The sequence below is a fragment of the Rhinolophus hipposideros genome (genome assembly GCF_964194185.1).
Source record: "Rhinolophus hipposideros genome assembly, chromosome: 8".
Taxonomy (NCBI): domain Eukaryota; kingdom Metazoa; phylum Chordata; class Mammalia; order Chiroptera; family Rhinolophidae; genus Rhinolophus; species Rhinolophus hipposideros.
This window is the reverse complement of record NC_138054.1, coordinates 49,014,986-49,041,131: the sequence shown is the minus strand read 5'-3', so window position 1 is coordinate 49,041,131 and position 26,146 is coordinate 49,014,986. Positions and strand designations below refer to the sequence as shown.

At 40.7% G+C, this 26,146-nt stretch overlaps 1 protein-coding gene across 2 annotated transcripts in view; it reads left to right on the top strand.

The window, feature by feature from the left end:
• ROR1 (receptor tyrosine kinase like orphan receptor 1) overlaps positions 1–26,146 on the top strand; it is a 379,097-nt gene that overhangs the window by 251,990 nt on the left and 100,961 nt on the right. For both annotated transcript variants that reach the window (XM_081055997.1, XM_081055998.1), the window contains 2 exons: positions 3,879–4,166; positions 4,798–4,828. In XM_081055997.1, coding sequence (XP_080912123.1) covers positions 3,879–4,166; positions 4,798–4,828 — 319 coding nt within the window. The remainder of the gene's footprint in view (positions 1–3,878; positions 4,167–4,797; positions 4,829–26,146) is intronic.

The following is a 26,146-nucleotide window of genomic DNA, read 5'->3' as shown; positions in this document are numbered from 1 at the left end:
GACTCCAGAGTCTTTGAGGGTTGATTTCATACAATGGATCAACCCATACTAATTTGTTTTCAATAAATTTGAGTGTACCTTCAAAGTATACCTTCAAAGTGTAGTTGAAATACTACCCTACCCCACTCCCCCCCAAGCCCACCCGTTATAGAACTCTCTGGCTTTGGGCTAATTTATGTTCCTAGAACAAAAAAAAACTTGAACCACTGGTGCCTGTGGTAGGATCGGAGGCAAGATAAATAGTTTAAAGTTCCAGCTCACCCTTTTATACTGTATGTTATGTGAGCTTGGCCGCATAGCTTGCTGGGACTTCAGCAGCAGCTACCTGTGGGGAAGGTGAGGTTAGGGAACCAAAGAGAAAAAGTAGAAGTTACTTTTGTTTTTGACTAAAACTCAGCAGGTCATGTTGACCCCTGAGGCATGCACTCAGCAGTTGTCACCTTGGCCTTTGAGGAGTGTGGCTTGAGGTAGGTGGCTTTGATATTTAAATAAGGTCGAAATCTGAGAGGAGGGAAGCCCAGCTGTGCAATACCTAGATGATGGCACCTCTTGGCACTATAGAGACCCCCTCAAACTCAAAGCTGGACCCACCCTAGTAACAGGGCAGGAAGCAGGATGTAGCTTCAAGGAGGACCTACCAGGGTTTAGGCAAGGGACCAGGGATCTCAGTATATCAGGTCCGGTGAGTTACCTGACCTCTGAGAGAAACTGGAACACCAGCCAGAATGCATGGGTAAAGCTTAGACCCAGTAACCAGACGATCCTGGCTGGAGTTAGGGGAAGATCACAGCCCTGTGGGTATGTGTGTGTGTCCCCAGCTTGTTCCGGTTTAGGGAAGAAATTCAAATGCTGTTCTCATCCCTCAGTGGGGCTCGAGCTGCCAAAGCAGTCTCATGGAGTGGGAGAGCTAGGTTTTGGAACCAGAGCGTTCTGAATTGGACCTCAGCTCAGCCATGTGGCCTTGGGCAAGTCACTTACCCTCTCCAATCCTGGGTTAGTCACTTGTAAAACAGTGGTAACAATTTCTCCCTTGAGACACTATTGTACAAGTAAATACTAAGGTAAAGCCCCTGGAGTTTCGTAGGATTCTAAATAGTCTACCTGTTCGTCTGCCATATTGGCCAGCTGGCTCAGCTACACTTTAAGTGCTTGGCTAAGCCTGAGGATCCAAGGCCGTTGGTGCTGGAAGCTTCCATCACAATATGCAGCTTACTGTGAGATGCTGGGGCAAGTCAGCTGATCTGAGACATGATTTCCTCCTCTGCAACTGGGGATCATGACAATTAATGTACCTTTCCTAAGTCACCAGTCATTAGGGGATCACTGAATAACCTGAAAAGCATTATGCAGAAAGTGTTATTACTATAAAAATAATAGCCATAACGTTGATTAACATTTTTGAGTGCTTACTTTTTGCCAAACACTAGTTTAAGTGTTTCCCATGAGTCACCCAATTTAATTGTAATTCTCTAACAGTTTTGCCAGGTAGAATCTTATTTATTATTCCTATGTTTCAGTTGGTTAAACTGAGGTACCCAGAGATTAAGTAACTAGCCCAAGGTCACACAGATAGGTGGGGGCAGACCCAGGATTCAAACCCACTCAGTCAAATTCCAGAATCTGCCCATTAGAGTATTAACCACTATGCTTATATTGGCACCACTATGTAATGGCTGTTTCTACATTTCTTTTCTACAGAGGGTGCATAGTGAGCCGTTCTCTAGGTATTAGATGGGGCTATAAAGCTACGAAAACAGCTCCATAAAGCCACCTGTCAATTAGTTTTTATTTTCTGGGTATACCTTAAACCTCTTAGGAACATATGTGCTTATATCTGTGAGCAAACATATTCACGGATTCAATCTATATATTTATATAGATTATAGAAATCTGTCCAAAGGTAGAGATCACAACATAAATGAAAAGAAGCAAGGCCTTAGCAAAATCATTTATAAGCTCATGATTCTGTCGTGAAGCATAATTATTCATTGGCTTAAATGAGATGAAAAGTGTCATTATGGTAACATGTGAGTGACGGTCAGGCTTAATCTGTTTTCTACCACACACAAAATAAATGCATTCACAGTTGTCTCACACTCCTATAGAACTGCCCAGGCTTTGACAACATCTCTTTCCCCTTTTGTGTGTGTGTGTGTGTGTGTGTGTGTGTGTAAGTGTAACATTAAAGCAAATAATCACTTATCTGGGGCATAATCACATAAATAATCACATATGGGGCATGCTTATGAAGGCATTTTACAGGCGTTTGGGTGGTTAAATTAGCTCGTTAGATATTTCAAAATAAGGTTATTTTTTCAACAAACTTACTAGGTTCTGCCTGTGCTGTCCAATGCAGTAGCTACTAGCCATATGTGGCTACTGAAATTTAAAAATTCAGTTATTTAGCCACTCTAGCCACATTTCACGTGCTCAATAGCTCAACCTGTGGCTGGTAGCGAGAATGAGATAATGCAAATTATAGAACATTTCCATCATTACAGTAAGTTCAGTTGGATAATGCTGCTAGACAGTAGGACACACTGAAGATGCAGTGATAATCAGAACATTCTAGATGCCGGCCTTTACAGGCTTATTATAGTCCTGCAGAGAAGATAGCTGCTTCACAAGTCATCCCAGGTTGGGCCTCAGGGAAGGACAGAGGGCAACGGGAGGGTGTGGCAGGGAGGATCTACTCAAGGATGGATTGTCAGAAAAATAAAGTGAAAGAAAACTCTCTATATATGAACAACAGACCAATTTTTAAAGAAATACTTAACTTAATTTTAAAAAAATAAATTATTTTCTCAGCAACTGGATTCCACATTTAATATCAGTATAATGTATAAAATGTTATATTATTGAAGAATAAGCTTAAATAAAATTTATTTCATTATTAAAATGTTTAAGGTAATATATTTCAAAGGAAGCCAAATGCAATATGTACACACAGTATGATTCCATTTATGTAAAATTCTGGACCAGGCAAAATTAGTCTTTGATAATAGAAATCAGAGCTATAGGTGGCTGAAATGGGGGGGAGGGGAGCATGGGTGGAAGCAGGGATTGACTACAAAGGATCTTGGGGGGATTTTCTGAGATGTTGATGATTTTCTACATGGGTATATGCATTTATCAATACTCATGGAACTGTATAATTAAGTGTATAATCTAGGAAATTACATTTCCTTGAATGTAAATTATATCTCAATTAAAAATTGAATGCCTAGGATTATATATTTTAATGTGCTATGGATGATACAAGTAACATTATATAAATATTAATTACCTCATTGCTTCAGTTACCAGCAACCTGGCCTTCATAATCCTATTGCCTCACTGGCAGGAAAATTTCTGACATTCTTCCTAATCTTGTGCCATGTGGTTATAAATATATTGCTCCTACTTTTCCAGTTTTTTATGTTTTCTTTATTATTAAAATTAGACAAGATGGAAGGATCTTTTCCAGAGTGTTAAGAGTGGTGTTATTCGGGGGTGGGGCAGTATTAGGTGAATTTTACTTCTTTTTCTTCTTCATTGTGTTGTTTGGATGATGTATTTTTCATACATACTCTGAAACACAACAGCTCATTTTGTCTTGTCTTTCAAAATACACTTATCCATGAGTACTCTATAGTCATTTGATAACTTTGGGTTTTATGCTATGGTGAGTAACACATTTCTTTCCAAGCAGAAGGCTCGGTGGGTGATTGATAGTCATGGGGTCTTGGTAAATGGTGAACTTCATGCCTTGCCTCTCTCCACCATTCGTGTTCAGTCCTTCTGTGGTTCTCGGGCACACTAGAGTGGATTTGGTTTGCTTGGAGGTACTCTGCAGCTGTCTGCCCCTCTCACCTGCCTCCTTCACCCTGTGCTCACAGATTCTTACCTGACCCTCGATGAACCCATGAATAACATCACCACGTCCCTGGGGCAGACAGCTGAACTGCACTGCAAAGTCTCTGGAAATCCGCCTCCCACCATCCGCTGGTTCAAAAATGATGCTCCTGTGGTCCAGGAACCCCGGAGGGTCTCCTTCCGGGCAACCAATTATGGCTCTCGGCTGCGGATTAGAAACCTGGACACCACAGACACAGGCTACTTCCAGTGCGTGGCGACCAACGGCAATAAGGTGGTTTCTACTACTGGAGTCTTGTTTGTCAAGTTTGGTAAGCAGTCTCCTACTGGGGATGGGCCCTCTGACTCCATGGGGGTGAAGAGGGAGGGAATGTGCATATGCTGAGAATGTAGTGTGTGCCCAGCATCTCTCATGCTGGTACAATTGTACCCATTTTACAAATAAGTAAACTAAGGCCCAACAGTTAAATACCATGCTCAGGGTTGCCTCGCTAGTAAACAGCAGAGCAGAAGTGGAGTCCAGGTCTGTCTGCACCCATAGCCCCCGTTCTAAAGCACAATGCCCATGAGAGAGAAGTTGGAAAGCATGCATGTCCCTTTACTGTCCGGCTGCCATCAAAGACCCCTGCTGTTAACAGTCAGTATCAGGGTGCAGTCACTCAGCCTCCCATTGGAAACTCTCTGCATCCCATAAGGATACCTATTGTACTGACTCATTTTTTAGCACTTGTCTTAGCATTTTTCAGGCCCTGAACTGTGGGATATGGACAACTTCTCACTTTCTTGTAGACGTGGTTGGGGGGAAACTGGAGCAAAATAATAAATCCCAGAAAAATAAAGATCACCTCAGGAGGCCTTGAGAACTTTAATCTGTAACAGTTTGACGGTACCGTCCAATAACCCAGACTAACTGTTTCTTTTGTTTTTCTTTCATTTCTTCAGGCCCCCCTCCCACGGCAAGTCCAGGATCCTCGTAAGTTCTTTTATTTCCTTTCTTGTCATTTCTAAGTGTTTCTCCAAAGGTTTCTAAGGCAAAGGCATTGGTCTTCTGCATGGGCCAAAACATGGCGTTTCCACATTTCATTCCATTTTGCCCTGCCCTCATTTCATTTTGCTTTTTCTCTAATATGAAGATTCACAGGAGACCAGCACTGGCAGTAACCCCAAGTATGATGATGTTGATTTTGAATGATCGAAGCACAAATCTACTTACATTTACTATTTCAAAATTAATCTAACATTATTTACAACAATGGTTTTGGTAACATCAAACAAAAAAAAAATGATACCTGTACTCGAGCCTTTAGCTTAAAAGGGTTTATTCTACATTTCTGCAAGCCTGTTTGATGCTTTAGTCATTGAACAGGCTAACAGTTATGGGATCACTTTATTGTTATTCCTTTTAAAGAGCTCAGAGGCAGAAGTTTTGACTCACAGAGGGGCAGAAAGACCTGTGCCTGGATTGAGAGTTAAATGAAGTTTGGATTCTTTTTGAGTCCCTGGTTCATGGAGTCTCAAGAGCCAGTTTCTTTCACTGACACTATTGGAATGTGTTTAGCCTTTATTCTAGCTAAGGGATTCTCTTCTTTCGCTCTAGGAGCATCCATTTGGGGTATTTGTTTTTTGGGTTTTTTTAATGTGTATTTTTATTTGGGGGTGGAAGAGACCCAGTTATTAAAACTCTTGCTCTGCAAAAACACATATTTCATATTTTGTAGACAACTGAAATAAAAGTCACTGGGCTCTGCCACGAGAGCATCAAAATGTCTGATCAAGACCATACCCATAGCAAACGTAATAGCCACTTAATTTGCTCTAATCCCCTCCGTGCCACTAATTACAGTGTGGGATATTATAATATATTTGTGTGTGCCTGGAGGCCCAGTGACCCACAATCCCATTAATAAAATAGGTAATGGCTAAAAATAAACATTGGTCTTCAGCCACACTGTTCTGCTATTTCATCAGCCGCTTAAAGGCAACTGTAAAAGAGTCTTTAAAATCACCCAAGTGCTAATTGCTACTTACCCAGGTAGAAAATGTCGATTGATCTTGATTGATCTTAAAATAGGTCAGGAACTTCGTCACTCTGCCTTGCATTTCTTGAAGTTAACCTTTTTTATTTTTTTATTATTATTATTTTTTAATGATTTCACTGTTGGTTGAGATATGGAATCCTTCTGAAGTCTTATTTAAACAAAGATTACAACATTTGTTACTTGCTGTAAAAATGCTTCACCCCCTGGTACCTTATTTGTTCCTGTTAATCTGCGTTTCAAATGTGGCTGATAATCTGTATCCCAGGATGATTAATGTGGTTCACTAATCTGCCTTTACTGTTAAGCACTGGGCTGTTGACTTTCTGCCTCTTGCATCAGAAAGTTCCTTTTTTTCTTATCGAAATTATTTTTGACCACTTGTATGTCCTTTCTTCTTGAAGTTTTGATTCTTTCTTTGCTGCCATCTTTCTGATGAGCCCAGTCTGTCTCACATGGGTTTTAATTTTATAAAAAGATAATGCCCCCTGTATCCCCCTTTATCCACGGGATGCCTGAAATCACAGAACCCATATATATATATATATATATATATACATATGTTGTTTTTTCCTATGCATACATACACTTTACAGCGTCTTTTTGGCATATCCAAATTTTATGCTTTGGGGCCATTATTAAGTAAAATAAGGGGTTACTTGAATATACAAGCACTGTAATACCGTGATAGTCGAGCTGATAACTGAGACGGCTATTAAGCGAACAGTGAGTGGGGAACGTATACAGTAGATTCACTGGACAAAGGGATGATTCGATCATGAGCAGGCCAGAGAGGAATAACGTGAGATTTCATGCCACTACACAGAATGGCGTGCAATTTAAACCTCATGAATAGTTCTTTTCTGGGATTTAATATTTCTGGATTCCGATTGATTGAAGGTAACTGAAATTGTGGAAAGGGAAACTGCGGATCAAGTGGGACTGAATGTTGTATACCACTTTCATGAGCTGATTATCTGTGGAAAGGGTATTGAAGTTCCTTAAAGGTGCTCAACCACAGCTAAAAGTATCCTTTGATGTCAGGCCCCTCTGTTTCATCTTAGCTGTCTGATTACCCATCATGTTAGTCAGCAAGAGCACGAGATGTATAGTTACCATGTTTGTTTGGAGAAAGGTACAATAAGATGCAATTGAAATTGGAAATCCCAAGGAGCTTTTGGCAGTAAAGCTTCATTCTTATGATGGCTTTGCCAGTTGACATTTTGATACCTTTTTTTTCCCCTTTCCCTTAGAAACTAACGACATACCCTACATTTTTCCTTTCTCAGCTGCCCTTTCACTTAATCCTGTCTCAAGAGTTCCCCTTGTCTTAAGAATAACTCCCAAATATTAATAGAATGTTAGTTCCTTTCCCTAGCCTCATAGCCCCCAACAAGCACCAAGCACTACATGGGGACAAGTAGAATGTAACAAAATGATAGCCACAGGAAATATCACAGCATTGAGGATTGCTGTGAAAATCTTTTGTCAAGCTGCACAGTACTTTTTCCAAGGCAGGAGTAAAGTGCAATTATAAAATTGCTTGAAGGTGCATAACAGAGTTATTGCAGGGAGATACATGCAAGTCCATGACCCAACCCTAATATATGAACAGTGAAATGTATTAGGTGTGTGGAACTTGGTAAGAGCGGAGTGCCATTTGAGGCCACAGGGCTATACCACCCTCAATTGGATAGGGCTTGTCCCTTGGGACTATGGCCCAGGAAGGCAAAGCATTTGAGGCACTTGTCATTCCCTTGGGGACTGCATTGGTTTTCATATGCAGCTTACAGCATGGTGATTTAGTTTAAAGTAGGAGCCAGTTTGAGACATTAGTAGTTTGGCTTCTATTGATAGCTTCAGGCTTTATTTTCTTCTGTCATTGCTGGGTCCTGGCCCACCTCGAACAATTATAGGGCCTGGGGCATGAGTACAAGTGGGGGCCCACGTACCACATGTCTAAATATTTAAAAGTTATAAATCAAGCTAGCAAACTGTTAGATGAAATATGTTCTATCCTCCCACGTTGACAAATATACCTTCATAATGACAAAATTAAAAAAATACATGCAAAGTTATGGTTTTTATATGACTGGAAGCCAGCAACTATCAAAAATGACTACTTGAATCGTTATTATACATGGGTGTTTTGTTCATGGGCCAGAAATATTATATATAATTCATAAAAAGTTATGTATTAGTTCCATTAACAATTTTTATTGCCTTCGTTGCAACAAAATGACTCTCTATGTTGTTTTACACAAGATTTTTACATAATGTGTATTCTTTTGACCACAGTGCCGTTTGTTGAGTCCTCGTAATGCTTACCTTTTAAAACTAACTTTAATTTGGAGAAACTACACTTCCCTGAGCCATTTGCAGCTACTATGATCAGTGAAATTCCTAAAGCCATCCTTAAATTTGCTAAGAATTTTAGCAAATGAACTACATAAGAACTTTATATATCATGTCCACATATAGTAATGGGATTACATGATAATCATTGTTGTAGAATATATTACCAAATATACTTTCACCATAAAAATCAGGATCACACTTCATACATGATCCTCTGTATGTGCAAATTTTAGAGTAAAACACATTGTTTAATATATTAGCTTTCTAGGGCTGCCCTAACATTACCACAAACTGAGTGGCTAACAGAGAAATTTATTGCCTCGCAGTTCTGAAGGCCAGAGGGCCAAGATCAAGGTGTCGGCAGGGTTGGTGCCTCCTAAGGGTTGTGAGGAAGATTTGCTTCTTCTGGTGATTGGCCAGCATTCTTTGGCTTGCAGATGCATACATATATAAAGACATGTATTGAAAGGAATTGGCTTGTGTGGTTGTGTGGGCTGGCTAGCCAAGCCTGAAGCCCATAGGGCAGTGTCAGGAAGGGCAGGCCAGGCACTCCCGGCCAGGGTCTCCTGCTGCACTCGATAGGTAGAAGTTCATCTTCCTCAGGGAAGCCTCACTTCTGCACTCAGGGCCTTTTGACTAACTGGATCAGGCTCACTCTTTTATCCAGGATGGCCTCTTACTATTAGCTGAGTGTAGATGTTCATCACATCCACAAAGTATCTTCACACAATACCTAGCGTTTGACTGAAGAACTTGCCAAGTTGGCACATAAAACTGACCATCGTATTCTCCAACATGGTTCTTCCTTTCCAAGATTTTTTTTGGCTATTTTGGGTCCCCTTCCATTTCCATATGGATTTTAGGGTCAGCTTGTTTATTTCTGCCTAGAGGCCAGCTGAGGTTTTGATAGGGATTGCATTGAATTTGTAGTTCAATTTGGGAAGGATTGCGATACAGACAATATTAAATCTTCCAATCCGTGAACATGGGCTGTCTTTCCATTTACTTAATGTTTTTAATGATGTTTTATAAATTTCAATGTGCCTCTATTGTCCTTTTTATGTTAAATTTATTCCTAAGTATTTTATTCTTTTTCATGCTATTGTAAATGGAATTATTTTCTTAATTTTATTTTCAGATATTCATTGCTACTCTATAGGGGTAAAACTAATTTTCGTAGATCCTGCACCCTGGCTGAATTTATTTATTAGCACTGATAGTTGTGTGTGTGTATGTGTGTGTGTGTGTGTGTGTGTATTCCTTAGGATTTTTTATCTACACGATCATGTCCTCTTCAAATAGAGATTGTTTTGTTTCTCTTTTCAATCTTGATTCCTTTTATTTCTTTTTCTTGCCTAATACTGTGGCTAGAACCTCCAGTACAATATTAAATAGAAGTGGTGAGAACTGGCATCCTGTCTTTTTCCTAATCTTAAGGGGAAAGCTTTCATGATGCCAGCTGTGGGTTTTTCTTAGATACCCTCCTTTATCGGGTTGAAAATTTTCTCTTCTATTCCTATTTTGAGTGTTTTTATATTACGAAAGGGTGATGGATTTCGTCAAATGCTGTCTGTGTCTGTTGAGATGATCATGATATTTTTGTCCTTTGTTATATTAATAGTATGTGATACAGTGATTTTTTAATGTTAAACCAAGCTCATGTTCCTGGAATAATTTTGACTTTGTCATGGTGTGTAATTCTTTTTTATATGTTGCTGGGTTCAGTTTGCTAGTATTTTGTTGAGGATTTTTGCATCTGTTTATAAAAGATATTGGTCTGTAATTTTCTTCTCTTGTGATATCTTTGTCTATTTCTGATACTGGAATAATACTGGCTTCATACTAAATTGGGAAGTATTCTCTTGTCTCCTATTTTTGGGGAGAGTTTGTGAAGGCTTTGTATTATTTTTTAAATGTTTGGTAAAATTCACCAGTAAAGCCATTTGGGCCTGAACTTTTCTTTGTGGAAAGTTTCAAAATTACTAATTCAACTTCTTTATCTGTTATGGGTGTCTATTCACATTTTCTACTTTCTGAGTCAGTTTTTGTAGTTTGTATCTTTCTAGGAATTTTTCCATTTCATCTAGATAACCTAAGTTGTTCATAGTTTTTCTTATCATTCTTTTAATTTCTTTTAATATTAGTAATGATGTCCCTTCCTTTATTCCTAGTTTTAGTAACTGATATTTTCTTTTTTTCCTGGTCAGACTAGGTAGTCTAGCTAAAGTCTTGTCAATTTTATTGATTTTTTTTAAAAGAACTACTGTTTATTGAAAACTGATATTTAAATAATGTATTGTGGCAACTCTGGAAATCAGATTGCCTCCCCTTTGATATTGCTGTGTGTTGCTGTTGTGGCTGTTTGTTTAGTGACTTTCCTGAACGAATTCACTAAAGTTTGTGTTCCCTGTCATGTATGGCTGCTGAAATCTCTGCTCAGTGAGCTTAGTGACCAGCTAATGATGGAACAAAGATTTCCTTAAACCAGTAAGTCTTTCAGCCTTTGTCTTGGGGTTCCATGTGTGCTTCGGGGCATTCCTTCAGCCCTCCAGCAGTTTATAACTATTTTTGCTTTCATTTCCTGCTTGAGAAGGCCCTCAAAGTTAGCCAGCAGTTATAGGTTACGGCTTTTTCAGGCACGCCTCTTTTTTGGGGATGCCCCTCATATAAACATGTTTTTCCTTTTTTTTTAAATTTATTGGGGTGACATTTGTTAGTAAAACTACATAGATTTGAGGTGTATAATTCTGTATTACATCATCTATAAATCCCATTGTGTGTTCACCACCGAGAATCAGTTCTCTTTCCATCACCATATATTTGATCCCCCTTACCCTCATCTCCCTCCCCCCACCCCTCTTACTCTCTGGTAACCACTAAACTATTGTCTGTGTCTATGAGTTTTTGTTTCTCATTTGTTTGTCTTGTTCTTTTGTTGTTTTTGGTTTATATACCACATACCACATATCAGTGAAATCATAGGGTTCTCTGCTTTTTCTGTCTGACTTATTTCGCTTAGCATTATACTCTCAAGATCCATCCATATTGTCACAAATGTTCCTATATCATCTTTTCTTACCGCTGAATAGTATTCCATTGTGTATATATACCGCAACTTCTTTATCCATTCATCTATCGAAGGACATTTTGGTTGTTTCCATGTCTTGGCCACCGTAAACAAAGCTGCAATGAACCTTGGAGCACATGTGCCTTTATGGATAAATGTTTTCAGATTTTTTGGGTAGATATCCAGGAGAGGGATTGCTGGGTCATATGGTAATTCTATTCGTAATTTTTTGAGGAACCTCCACACTGCCTTCCATAGCAGCTGCAACAATCTGCATTTCCACCAACAGTGTATGAGGGTTCCTTTTTCTCCACAGCCTCTCCAACATTTGTTACTATTTGTCTTGTTGATGATAGCCATTCTGACTGGGGTGAGGTGATATCTCATTGTGGTTTTTATTTGCATTTCTCTGATGATTAGTGATGTTAAGCATTTTTTCATATGTTTATTTGCCATTTGTATGTCCTCTTTGGAGAAATGTCTCTTCAGGTCCTCTGCCCATTTTTTGATTGCGTTGCTTGTTTTTTTCGTTGTTGAGTTTCATGAGTTCTGGGTATATTTTGAATATTAGCCCCTTATCAGAGGCACTGTTTGTAAAAATCTTCTCCCATTCAGTTGGTTGCCTCTTTATTTTGTCGATGGTTTCTTTTGCTGTGCAGAAGCTTTTAAGTTTCTTAAAGTCCTATTTATTTAATTTAGCTTTTACTTCCATTGCCTTTGGAGTCAAATTCATAAAATGCTCTTTGAACCCAAGGTCCATAAGTTTAGTACCTATGTTTTCTTCTATGCAGTTTATTGTCTCAGGACGTATGCTTAAGTCTTTGATCCGTTTTGAATTAATTTTGGTACATGGTGACAGATAGCAGTCCAGTTTCATTCTTTTGCACATGGCTATCCAATTCTCCCAGCACCATTTGTTGAAGAGGCTGTCTTTCCTCCATTGTATGTTTTTAGCTTCTTTGTCAAAAATTATCGGTCCATATTTATGTGGTTTTATTTCTGGGTTCTCAATTCTGTTCCATTGGTCTATGTGTCTGTTTTTCTGCCAATACCATGCTATTTTGATTATTGTAGCCCTGTAGTACAAGCTAAAGTCAGGGAGTGTGATACCTCCAGTATTGTTCTTTTTTCTTAAGATTGCTTTGGCTATTTGGGGTCTTTTGTTGTTCCAAACAAATCTGATGATTTTTTGTTCTATTTCTTTAAAAAATGCCATTGGAATTTTGATGGGGATTGCGTTAAATCTCTGTATTGCTTTGGGTAATATGACCATTTTAACTATGTTGATTCTTCCAATCCATGAGCACAGAATGTCTTTCCATTTCTGTCTTCTTCAATTTCTTTCAAAAATGTCTTATAGTTTTCAGCATATAGGTCCTTCACATCCTTGGTTAAGTTTATTCCTAGGTATTTTATTTTGCTGCAATTGCAAAGGGAATTGTTTTTTGTATTTCTCTTTCTGAGGTTTCATTGTTAGTATATAGGAATGCAATGGACTTTTGTACGTTGATTTTGTAGCCAGCAACTTTATTGTATTCATTGATTTTTTCTAACAGCTTTTTGGTGGAGTCTTTAGGGTTTTCTATAGCATCATGTCATCTGCAAAGAGTGATAATTTAACTTCTTTTATTTCTTTCTCTTGCCTGATTGCTCTGGCAAGGACTTCCAACACTATGTTGAAAAGCAGAGGTGATAGGGGACAGCCCTGTCATGTTCCTGAACGTAGAGCAAAGGGCTTCAGTTTTTCACCATTAATTATGAGATTAGGTGAGGGCTTGTCATAGATGGCCTTTATTATGTTAAGGTATTTTCCTTCTATACCTATCTTATTAAGTGTTTTAGTCATAAATGGATGTTGTATCTTGTCAAATGCTTTTTCTGCATCAATTGATATAATCATATGATTTTTGTCCTTTGTTTTTTTTATGTGATGTATCACATTGATGGATTTGCGCATGTTGAACTATCCTTGTGCCTGTGGGATGAACCTCACTTGCTCGTGATGAATAATCTTTTTAATGCATTGTTGTATTCGATTTGCTAGAATTTTGTTTAGGATTTTTGTATCAGTATTCATCAGAGATATTGGTCTGTAGTTTTCTTTTTTTGTGTTGTTCTTACAGGTTTTGGTATCAGGGTAATGTTGGCCTCATAAAATGAGTTAGGGAGTACTGTCTCTTCTTCAATTTTTTGGAAGAGTTTAAGCAGGATTGGTATTAGATCCTCTTTGAAGGTTTGATCGAATTCACTAGTGAAGCCATCTGGTCCCGGACTTTAGCCTTTGGGAAGGTTTTGGATGACTGATTAATTTCGTTACTAGTGATCGGCTGTTTAGATTTTCCAGTTCTTCATGGTTCAGCCTTGGAAGGCTATTATGTTTCTAAGAACTTGTCCATTTCTTCTAGGTTATTGAATTTGGTGGCATATAGTCCTTCATAGTATTCTTGTATGATCCTTTGTATTTCTGTGGTGTCCGTGATAACTTCCCCTTTTTCATTTCTAATTGTGTTAATTAGTGTCTTCTCTCTTTTTATCTTAATGAGTCTAGCCAAGGGTTTGTCAATTTTGTTAATCTTTTCAAAGAACCAGCTCTTTTTCACATTATTTTTTTCTATTGTCTTTTTGTTCTCTATTTCATTTAGTTCTGCCCTGATTTTTGTTATTTCCTTTCTTCTGCTGACCTTGGGTTTCACTTGTTCTTTTTTTTCTAGTTCTTTAAGGTGTAACATGAGGTCATTTATTTGGGATTTTTCTTGTTTCTTGAGATAGGCCTGTAATGATATAAATTTCCCTCTTAAAACTGCTTTCGCTGCATCCCAAAAATTTTGGTCGGATGTATTTTCATTGTCATTTGTTTCTATGTATCTTTTGATCTCTCCTCTAATTTCTTCTTTGACCCAGTCGTTCTTTAAAAGTATGTTGTTTAATCTCCATGTATTTGTGTTTTTTCCTGCTTTCTTTTTGTAGTTGATGTCCAATTTCTAAGCCTTGTTATCAGAGAATATGCTTGGTATGATTTCAGACTTCTCAAATTTGCTGAGGCTGATTTTATGTCCCAATATATGGTCTATCCTTGATAATGTTCCATGTACACTAGAAAAGAATGTATAGTCTGATGTTTTAAGATGAAGTGCTCTATATATGTCAATTATATCCATTTCATCTAATGTGTCAGTTAGGGCTGCTATTTCGTTATTTATTTTCTGTTTGGATGATCTATCTATAGCTGTCAATGATGTATTTAAGTCCCCTAGTATAATTGTGTTTTGGTCAATTTCTCTCTTTAGTTCTGTTAGTAGTTGCTTGGTATATTTTGGTGCTCCCTGATTGGGGGCATAAATATTGATGACTTATGTCTTCTTGTTGTATAGTCCCCTTTGCCATTATGAAATGTCCATCTTTGTCTCTTGTTATCTTTTTCACCCTGAAGTCTGTTTCATCTGATATCATTATGGCTACACCTGATTTTCTCTGGGTACCATTTGCTTGGAGTGTCAATTTCCGCCCTTCACTTTGAGTCTATGCTTGTCCTTGTAGCTGAGATGTGTCTCTTGGAGACAGCATATGGTTGGGTTTAGTTTTTTGATCCAATCTGCGACTCTTTGCCTTTTTATTGGTGAGTTCAGTCCATTTACATTTAGGGTTATTATTGATACATGAGGATTTCCTGTCATTCTATCTTTAGTTTTCTGGTAAGCCTGTGTCTCCATTGTTTCTTTGCCTTTTTGTTGTTGTCTATTATTTCTGTGTGGTGGTAGTCTATGATGTTTCCCTCTGTTTCTTCTTTTATTACAGTATATATTTCAGTTCTGGAATTTTTTTTGAGTGGTTACCCTTAAGTTTATGTAAAAGAAAGTTTGATATTTAGAGTATTCCATTTTCTTCAGCACGCTTACTTTCTCCATTCCCATATTCCGGTTCAGGCCTTTACTCTCCCCCCATTTTATGTTTCGGTTGCCACAAATTGTCCCTGTTGATGGTGGTCGAATAGCCTCCTTTCGTATTTCTTGTAGTGCAGGGTCGTGTATTAGAAAATTCCCTCAGCTTCTGTATGTCTGGAAAGGTCTTTATTCCTCCTTCATATGTAAAGGATATCTTTGCTGGGTATATTATTCTTGGCTCATAATTTCTCTCTTTCAATAGTTTGAATATTTGGTTCCACTCCCTCCTGGCTTGTAGAGTTTCTGCTGAAAAATCTGATGATAATCTAAGGGCTTTCCTTTGTAGGTTACTGTCTTCTTTTCCCTGGCTGCCTTGAGGATTCTTTCTTTGTCGTTGATTTTAGACAGCTTCAATACAATGTGCCTTGGAGAAGGCCTTTTGGGATTGAGGTAATTAGGTGTTCTATTTGCTTCTTGGATTCGAGGATCTAGTTCTGTCCACAAGTTTGGGAAGTTCTCATCAACAATTTGTTTGAATATATTCTCTGTTCCCTTCTCTCTTTCTTCTCCTTCTGGTATGCCCATTATTCTTATATTGCTCTTTCTGATAGAGTCAGAAAGTTCTTGTAGAGTTCTTTCATTTCTTTTCAGTCTCAAGTCTCTCTCTTCTTCCATCTGTGTAATTTTCAGGTTTTATCTTCGATGTCACTGTTTGTTTCCTCCATCTGGTCAACACTACTACCTAAGCTGGTTATTTCATTCTTAATTTCTTCTATTGACTTCTTAATCTCCAGAAATTCGCTTTGGTTCTTTTTTAAAATTTCAATCTCTTTCGTAAAATGCTCATGTTGTTCTTTGATTGCGTTTCTGAGTTCATTAAATTGCCTTTCTGTGTTTTCTTGCATCTCGTTGAGTTTTTTTCAGAACTGCAATCTTGAATTCTCTGTCATTTACGTCACATATTTCCATATCTTTAAGTTTTTTTTCTGGAGACTTTTCACTTTCTTTCTGAGCTGTCTTGATGCCTTGGTTATTCATGGCAATTACTGATTTATTATTTCTCTTCCTAGACATCTACAGGAGTGGCTTCTGCAACAGGTTGATAGGAATAGGTCTTTCTTTTGTTTTCCAGTACTTGTTGGTAGAATGTTTTATTTTCTCTCCTTCTGCAGCCTTTTTTTTTCTTTCTCACACAGTAGTCCTATGTTTTCTCTGCACTACTCCAACTTCTCACACAATGGGGGGATTCCCTGGGAGATGGGCTTTTCCTCTGTTAACAGTTCGCCTGGGTCATAGGGCGCCAGGTCCCTGTGGGGATGCATAGAGCTTTTGAAGTTCCAGAGCTCTTTATGCACCAGATTCAGATTCAGATTTCAGTAGTTCTGTTTACTTCTCCAGGGATCCGCCCATATAGGTGGGGCCAGGGGCGGGGTGAGTTGTGAGAGGTGGCCCAGAGCAATGGCTGCGATCACCACCACAGCTTGTCCCACTTCCACAGCTCCCTCCCCTTTGCTGGAATTAGTTGGGCTGCAAATCTGTGTCTGTGGTCCACAGTTCTCAGAACAGCAAATATTCTGTTCTTTTGATCTGACACTGCTACTGTTCTGCTTCTAGCACTGGGCAGGTGGGGCAGGGTGAGCTCTGGGAGGGTAGGGAGGGAGCAGCCAGTCTCAGTGCCTAAGGCTTCCGTTCTCCGCTCGGCAGTGAGGGCTTAAACCACCGTTTTCAGCCTTCTTCCCTCAGTCTTTGCTCCGAGGTCTCTGCCGTGAGCGTTGGGTTCAGCCGTGTTACATGCTGCCCCCTCAGCCCTGTGGGCCATAAGCGGAGCCCTAGCAGTCGGAGTTCTTCCCTCTCCCGCAGCTGCGGTAGATCCGGGATGCAGCGAGCTCGGAGCACTGAGCTAGGTCTGCGTCCTGCGCCCCAGCGGCTCTGTCTCCACAATTCTCCCTTCCCTCCTCCCCCGCTTGCGCGATTCTCCCACCTTTAGGTGAATTCAGTAGTGGGCCTCTTCATCTTGCCTGTCTGCTGTGGAGTTATTGTTGTTCGATTAGTTGTAGATTCCAGGGGAGATTTACAGAGGCTCACCTCACGCAGCCATTTTGATGACGTCTCCTGAACATGTTTTTCTATATCCCCAGTAATATGTTGGAGTTTTACAAAGCACTCTATGAACATCTCATTCCTTAGATCCTTTGAGACTTTGAGATTTTTGGCTGGGCTCTCATTTTCCCCAACTGGTATTGCCACCCCAGGCAACTATGGTTGTTTTCCAGCAAATGTCCTGAGGCTAGGGCTTTTCTTGCTGAGAAGCTGAGTCCAGTCAAATAAAGACAAACCATGTGAATGGGACTTTTCCAGATTGCTGCTAGCCAGGTCACATTGTGCCAATACTTGGAGATGGGGCTTTTGAGGTGCTCCAGCCCCTCTGTCTCTTCTAGCGACTGCTAGGCTGCTAGTTTTTACAGCTGCTTTGGAGGGGAGGCTGCTATCTTTAAGGTTACTGCAGAATTCAGGAGAAGGAGATAAGACGAGGACAAGTTAAAATTCCACAGAACTCGGCTATTACCAAATTTCGGCATTTGTTGTTGTTATTGTTGAATAAATGTTCCTTGGAGTGTTGCAAACCTTTGGCTAATTTCTAGTTTTGAAAATGTTGATTTTTTATGACTTTTTGCCAGTATTCTCATTGCTTCTACAGAAACAGATTTTTGGAGGTCCTTACTCTGGCATTGCACATTTCCCACCTCCAAGGAGGCTCAATCTAACTAAGCACTGAGGAGGTGCTGTCTTGGAAGGCCTGTGAAGCCCAAAGGCATTGTTCTTTATGACAGCCTCCCTCTGTTCAACCTTTTCCCCAAAACAAGGAAATGGGTTGGGATTCTTTACATACATCACCTCTCTTCGAAACAGCTCTCCAGGGAAGATGTTTTGACCTCCATATTCTCAGAGAGGCTCATAAAGGTTAAATGGCTTTCAATTGGACCTAGTTCATATCGGACTTCTTCAGTTTTAATCTTTTGGGATCATTAAATTGATTAATTTGATCATAGTGAGGCCTGGAGAGTACCAATATTATATTACTCATGTTTATTTCAGGCCGCCTCTTCGTATATATCTTGAGCTTTTCTGATAGGCAAACAGATCCAATCCAACAAACACTAAACATCGATTCAGTTCAACAGATTTTTATTAATCACCTTCAGTAACGGCAGGCTCTTGGTCAAGCTCTGTGGAAACTACAAAGACGGAGCTTTGCCCTCAAACTGCTTACTCAATATGCTAGAGGCCGTAAAAAACAAAAAAACAAAAGCAGGTCATCCAAAGTGTCAGCAAGTACTTTCGACCAGCCACCCACTCTTCTCTTTCTCCCCTACCACCTACCTTTAAGCCACTATCTTATCTTTGAAATTCTATATCAGCCTTAGTACTGATATACCTTCTTCCACCTTTTTTCTCCTATAGGACACTTCTCACCACAGAAATCAGAGTGGGCCTTTAAAAATACTTCTGTTCTAATAGACCCTCCAGGACTTCTCATTTGGAAAGGATTTTCAATTCCTTCCCCAGGCTTTCCTATAAGGCTTGCTACCTAGCTCTGTGACCTCCCCTTGTCCTCCTCTCACCTTGATCATTCAACTCCAGCCACACTGGCTGTGCTTCTGTTCCTCGGATACCCGAGGCTTGTTCTGCAGGCTTTAGGATTTTTGTGCTAGCAGTTCTCTCTGTCTGGAGGGTTTTGTCTGAGATCTTTGCATGATTCACTCCTTCATTTCTCACCTAAAATGTCACCTCATCAGAAATGAGCCCTGAATCTAAAGCAGCTCCCAGTCATTTTCTATCATGTCACCTGCTTCATGTATATCAGGATACTTATCATTACCTAACATTTTCTTTTTTATTCATTTGTTTACTTGCCTGCAACATCAGCTTCACGAGGTCCGGGTACACTCAGCTTCATGTACCACTCCATCTCCAGTCCTGGAATATAGACAGCATTCATTACATAGTCACGGAAAACGAAAAGAAAAGGGAAAGAAAGCAACATCTAACTGTCGTCTTCTATGAGATGGTGGTAACGGTGCCTGGCTCGTAGGATTGTCAGTCACAGTAAGGAAACAATGAATATAAAGTACCTAACACCTGGAAGAACTCAATCAAGATTCCTCAAATGAATGAGATAACATTTTTTGGCTGATTGACTCAACTATCTCCCCTATCTTGTGACATGTGAAAAATTATAGGATAGGGCCTGTTGTATAATATAGTTCAACGAATTTCAGCTGCATTTCTTTCTTTTTTCTTCATCGTCTGAGGTTTCCTCCAGGCTCAGTCTGTAAAAAGGGCATGGGGAAAAACATATCGCTCTCATAGGGTTGTTGTGAAGATTAAATGAAATAATAATATGAAGTGCTTACAGTAGCTAGCGTTGTGCCTGGCACATATTAGGAGCTTAATAATGTGGACTGATGTCATCATCATCGTCATCGTCGATGTCGTCATTGCTGTTTGAGCAAAGAGTCTATACCTCCTTTCCAGCCAGAGTCCTTCTAGACAACATTCCCTGCTGTAAATCCCAACAAGAGACTTTGAAGCCTTTATTTCCTTTTCTCTCTTTGGCCTTTGGCTAAAGTCCCTTCCTGCAGAAAGGCAAAGTGACCAGCTTTTGATGAATTCTTTCCTTCTCTTATCTGCTTCCAAGCCTCAGCCACAGTGAAGAAGTGTAGCTGGGTGCTGGCCCAGCCCAGGAAGTGATAATGTAATTTTCAACTCAAGATAAACTCAAGGATAACTTTCAACACAGATACTCCGGCCGTTCAAGGGCAGAGGTGCCTTGCCTAGGGGAGACCAAGAAGTCACTCAGCAGCTGGGCCGGGACACAGGAGGCCATTGCTTCAGTATAGCAGCTAACCTCTGTGTCTTCATGAAACCTCCTGAGACTCAGCACTCAGCAGAGAAGGGGCAGATGGAGGGAATGTGGAGAGATTAGATAAGAAGGATTTCCCGATCCCAGTAGGGGATAGATCCAAAAGTACAGAAGGTTGAGAAGCCAAGCTCTTGTATTCCAATCCTCCCGTCACTCAACAATTCCCGCTGAATGAATAGAGTGTGGAAAGCTTCCAATTAAAACGATCCTTGTGAATATTGGCAAAGCGTATCTTTGTGTGCAGGACACATTTAAAGAGAGAAGAGGGAAGATAAGTCCTTGCTTTCTAGGAACACACATGCTGAAAGCTTGTCCTCCAGGCCAAGAGCTTCTCAGCCTATGTGTTAGTCATGAATGTATCTCCTCACCTAGCACATTGTGGATGCTCAACAAATGTGTGTTAAAGTGAACCTCGAGAGTCTCTGTCCTAAAATCTTTTCTCCACATATGACAAGGTTTTATTCATTTGCTCAACACATTTTGATCAAGCTTCTACGTTCCAGGCCTCTGATTCTTAGAAGCTGTTTTAAAGTCATACATGTGGGTACCAGGCAACAAAACCAATCCAAAAGTCCTCATTCTACATCATTTACACTTTCCCTTTCTGTGTATGTAAGTTTTAACGTCAGCGTCTGCTGTAAGTTACTGAGCAAGTGCTTTTCAAGAAATGGAGACAAGCTCAACCCCAACTCTGGCTGTGGGTGAACAGAAAGCCCCAGAGGAGTCAGAGTGTGGTTTGCAGCGCTGCTTCTCACATGGCAATGTGGGTATAAGTCACTGGATATGTTGTTAAAATGCAAATTAGGAAAGACTCAGTCTGCAGTGGGCCTGAGACTCTGCATTTCTCACATGCACCCAGTAGGTGCTGGTGCTGGTAGTCCACATACTTTGGGAAGCAAGGGTTTAGAGACAAGATACCTGTCTGGGCTCTAGTCTTTCTCTGTCATTCACTAGCCAGAGATGCTGGACATATTGCTTACCTTCTTTAGATCCCAGTTTCTTCATTGCAAATCGAGGAACTTAAATTCGTTGTCATCTAAGACTTCTAACTCTAAATTTTATGCCTCATTGAAACTCAGTTTGCTATTTCCTTTATTATAGTGAGACCTCCTCAAGTTCTGAATTTTGTGCAGTTTGCCCTTGGGCTCTCTTTCTCTGTCATGTGCTTCCATCCTGCACATTCTGAGCATGATGTTGTAGAGTAAGATCCATCAGTGAGAATGATCTTACAGAGAACGGCCACGTGGGAAACTCCCACCATCGTGACCGCCAGATTCTGATGGGCATGGTATTGTGCCCTATGGTGAAGGGAAAAGAGCTATCCATTTTGCTGGTCAGTAGCAGGCTCTGCTTTCCTCCTATTAAATAGAGCAGCATTTTCCTCCCGTATTTCTTCATTAGGCTCTTGCTTTGTGGGCTGATTGCCTGTGTTTGAAGTTGAGCAAGGTGACCACAGCGGGAGGCAGTGAGAGGTGGTGTCGGATACAGTGCTCTGATGTCTTCCCATGAGAGTTTTAAAGCACTGATCAGATGATCCTGCTACCTGACTCAGGCCCTGAAGGCTTATGGGAAAATAAGGACACTGGTTTGCATGTGTGACTTGTAAATACAGGTTCATTACTGATTCATATACTCGTAGAGCTTTCTAAGGGAAACAACCAAATCTTACAGCAAACACAGTTAATGAAATGTTATGAATAATCTTGACCATGGTAAAGGGTAGCTGAGCATAATGCTCAGCTACCCTTTGCATAAATAATTAGCATTTGATTTTTTTTCAGCCTAATTTTCAGGTTTCTTCTTCTCTCTTTGGCATCAATGTCAGTGTTGACAATTTCTCTTTGCTTCTCCCTCTCTCTCAAACTCACACACACACACACACATACACACATTCATATTCATGTATGCCCCGAAAGCAGCAGCCCGGGTCCCATTATCTCCCGGACTGTGCTTCTCAACTCAAGCTATACATTAGAATCACACTGGGAGTTTTAAAAATAGCCCATACCCAGGCTCCTCCCCAGACAAAGTTTTTAGGGTGATGCCCAAATATGGTATAGTATCAAATCACCCCAAGTAATTTCATGTGCATGCACCATGATTTGAGAAGCACCCTCTCCCATCGCCCTTCTTACCTGAGGAGGATTTGCAGTAGACTGCCCAGTTCTAAAATATTGTCGATACCAGAGGACTTGAAGCAGCAGAAACTCTGAGCCTGGATAATCACCTGCCTACTGTACCATCAGAACCCAAGCAGGAAAGCAGCACCAACTCTGAATATTTAACCCAGGGAAATTACTATAGGGAATTGGTGACACAGGTCATGCCATTGATGAGAAGCTCAAGCAGGGAAGGTGATGCTGCTCAAAGGTCAGCAGCAGGTAGAAACCGCCACCATTCCTGGACAGGACAGACAAACAGAAGGGCTGGTTTTACCCCAGCCTAAGAGTGGGCTCATTGGGGAGGCAGGAATGATGGCGAGCCTATTCTGTGGGCGCTGGAGCCATGAGAAGGTGTTGTCACTTATCACCCAAGACTGAAAGAAGTGGGAGAAACAAGTGGCCTTCCCCCTTCCTCCCACTTCCAAAGGCCAGCCAGTGCCTCCTATTTGGGAAATGTGTAAGAAGGTGCCTGACACAGGAGGCCTGAGAATAGCAACCTGGAAAGGTCATCTCCCTGGTGGGTACTGAGCAGAGCAGGGGAAGGGCAGCGAACGAAGCTGAGGAGCACACAGGCCCAGCACCAGCACCCGTACCCCAGACTGATTTCCAGGCCGCTAGAAAGCTGGGGTGGAAGCAGGCTAGAAGGAAATTAAGTCAGATATTGTATTCAGAGTTGCTGTCCCTGCCTTCAGATGAAACCATCCAGTGGATATTTGGGGTTGTGGCACTGAGCATGGGACAGCGGTCAGGAGTAAAGGGGCATATGTGATCATTTTGCCCAGGTTGATGACCAAAGCTTTGAAGGGGATGAAATTCCTAAGAGAGATTGTGAAAAGAGACAAGGATAAGACCTCTTATATTTGCATGACTGTTTATCATTTTTAGAACACTTTTTCTGGTGTCTTTTGATCTTACAGCCTTCCGATAGGTTTGACAGGATAGCCTGGTGTTGTACTTTCCTGTCTAGAAAGATGGAAACTGATAAATGATCATGCCTGTGTTATTTTTTATCCCAAGTTCTCCTTAATTGTGTAGAAGAGTGTTCTGAGTCTAGACCTCCCTGTTTACGAATGCTTGGAGGCTAAAACGAAGGACAGAAGACGTCCAGAAAACTTGCTTCTTGGGACACTGAGGACAGAATTTGCTAACTGTGGGAACACTTACTAAGTGGTCTTCTGTGCCAGGCCTCACAGTGCTGTCTTCTAAATCTCCATCAATTCTGCATCAGTTATACGCCTTCATTTTAAATTTAAAAATGCATCGATACTTATTTTTTTTTAAACTAGAAAAGTGAATTAGATATACTAGAAGGAAAATCATAGTATTTCAGTTTAATTACCAATGACGATTTACAGAGGTTTCACCATAACTCATACTGTCTGCATAAATCATTTCAAATAAGCACTTTACAGTATTCCATGGTATATGGAAAAAAAATAAATCATTGGAACTGAATCAGTCTGTTTTACACCTTCTAGATGGGTGATGTGTTAATATGTCAGACTGGAAACAATGCACTCACTTGACACATGCAGTATAATAAAAGGTGAAAATCTTAGGCAATGCAGCAGTTACAGTAAAATGCAGTCCTACCAGAACAATAAAGTGGTGTTTAACAGAAAAAAATATTTTACACTGCTTCCATTTTTAGTTTAAATGAATTAAATTAAATTTAAAATTCCTTTTCTCAATTGCAGCAGCCCACCAGTGTGTCATGGTTACCATAGCAGACAGCACAGCTCTAGAATCTAGATAGATCATAAGCGCAGGGACAGCAGCTGTCTTCTCCATCTTGTTCATTCTTTATTCTCTGCGCATAGCAGTTCCTGGTGCATAGTGGGAGTGGAATAACAGTTTGTTCCATTAAAATGACACAATGTATTTGACAAAGTGACTGGCACTGAGTAGGCATTTCTTGACGTACTAATTGACCGAAGTTGCTCATAGGCCATTTGCTCATTGATTTCCCAGTGTTCTGGGCTTGGAGCAACCATGGCCCCTCAGTGAGCCTACTCTGCACCTGGGACTCAGCCAGTGAACATCCACCTAGTGGCTTCGTTCCAGACAATCCTGAAAGCTCCTCCTACCAGTGGTATCCAGTGTTCCTATTTCAGTGAATTCATGGGGCAGGGAGGGAATCAAGCAGTCAGGATTTCTATTCCTGAAAGAGCACTCTGATGGTTAGAGCACGGGGAGATTTGATGTTTGAGGGCAAAATGAGAAGCATTCTGTTAAATTTGGGAGCTGGATGAGGTCCTGGCTTTGGGGTCGGGAAGCTGTGTGAGGCATCTTCCCGCCCAGAGCTCCACCCCAACCCCACGTCTCACACCCAGCCCCCTCCCCCAGTTCTGTTTCAGAAAGACTTTCCTTGGTTAAAACACTGCAGGACTCACAAATTCTCCAGAATAGTATTGGTTTGAATCAGTTTAGGGCTAAAAATAGAAATTCAAAAAATGGGAGGGGCTGTCAGTATTTCAAAGCAGCATTCAGCCGGCTACGTTTCCTCTTGGATAATATATACTATATATTTGTAATTGTGTGATCATCCTGATTAAAGAGGAGGGGTAACTTGCAAAGTGAAACAAACACCACAGAGTTGCAAAGTAAAATGTTATCCTTTTAGATTATGGTAGATTTTGAAGCCGTCCACCAGCTAGCAGGCAGATCCAGCAGCGGGTCGGGACAGTGGGAAGAAGGAGCACAGCTCCCATGTCTGAAGCCAGCATAGCAGGGGAACGGGCAGACCACAGCTTCTGGTGGGTCCGTGGCGCAGCCTCCTAACGGCTGTGGGTACCTGGCTCCCCTAAGAAACTTTCCTTGCTTTTGCTTCTCCCCTTTGACCCCCCCCCCCCCGTGGTAAACTATACAGAACACAAAACTGACCATTTTAACAATTTTAAGTGTCCAGTTCAGTGGCATTTAGTACATTCACAATGTTGTGTGACTGTCACCACTATCTAATTGCAGAACATTTCATCATCCCAGAAGGAAACTCTGTCCTCCTTAGGCAGTCCCTCCCCATCGCCTCCTGACCCGCGGCCCCCAGACAATCACTGATCTGCTTTCCGTCGCTATGGATTTGCCTCTTCTGGACATTTTATATAAATGAAATCATGGACTATGGGACCTTTGTGTCTGGCTTCTTTCACTTAGCTTAATGTTTTCAAGGTTCATCCATGTAATGGTCCGTATCTTCCTTGTGTTTTGATGACCGTAAGAGACTTCCTGGCATAGTAACAAGAGGCTTGGCATAGGAGCCATGCAGACCTGGGTTTGAATTCCAGGCCTCTTTAAGCTTCTGTTTCTTGAGCTCATTCAAATGAGACTGTTCTGAGATGTCCACCTTAGGAGTCCTTGGGAGCTTTCATTTGCGAATATTGAACTAGTTATTTGCTAATTCAGCAAAAACTAATTGAGCAACTACTATGTGCTCGGCCAAGGCTTTGGGAATACATTAGTGAACAGCGCCATGTAAGTTCTTTATCCTTGTGGAACTTGGCTGTAGTGGGAGAAATAGACAGTAAAGAGAGAAACAGATAAATATAACAGGAAGAAGAACAGGTGATATGTAGTGGTCTGGGGGTAGGAAAGGGGTGCTTTTAAAAGCTTGATGAGCAAAAGTTTTCTTGCAAGGAGTTAGTTGACATCTGAGGAATGGAATGAGCCAGGCTTGTGAAGAGCTGGGGGAAGACAGGCTATTCTAGTCGAAAGAACAGTAAAAGGCCCTGAAGTGGATATGGGTTTGGCACAATCATGGAAGGAAAAGAAGGCCAACGTGGCTGAAACTGGGTGAGTAAGGGGTGGAAGGAATGACATGAGGTTGGAAAGGGGAGCAAGAGCCAAATCTCCTGGTGCATCAAAAT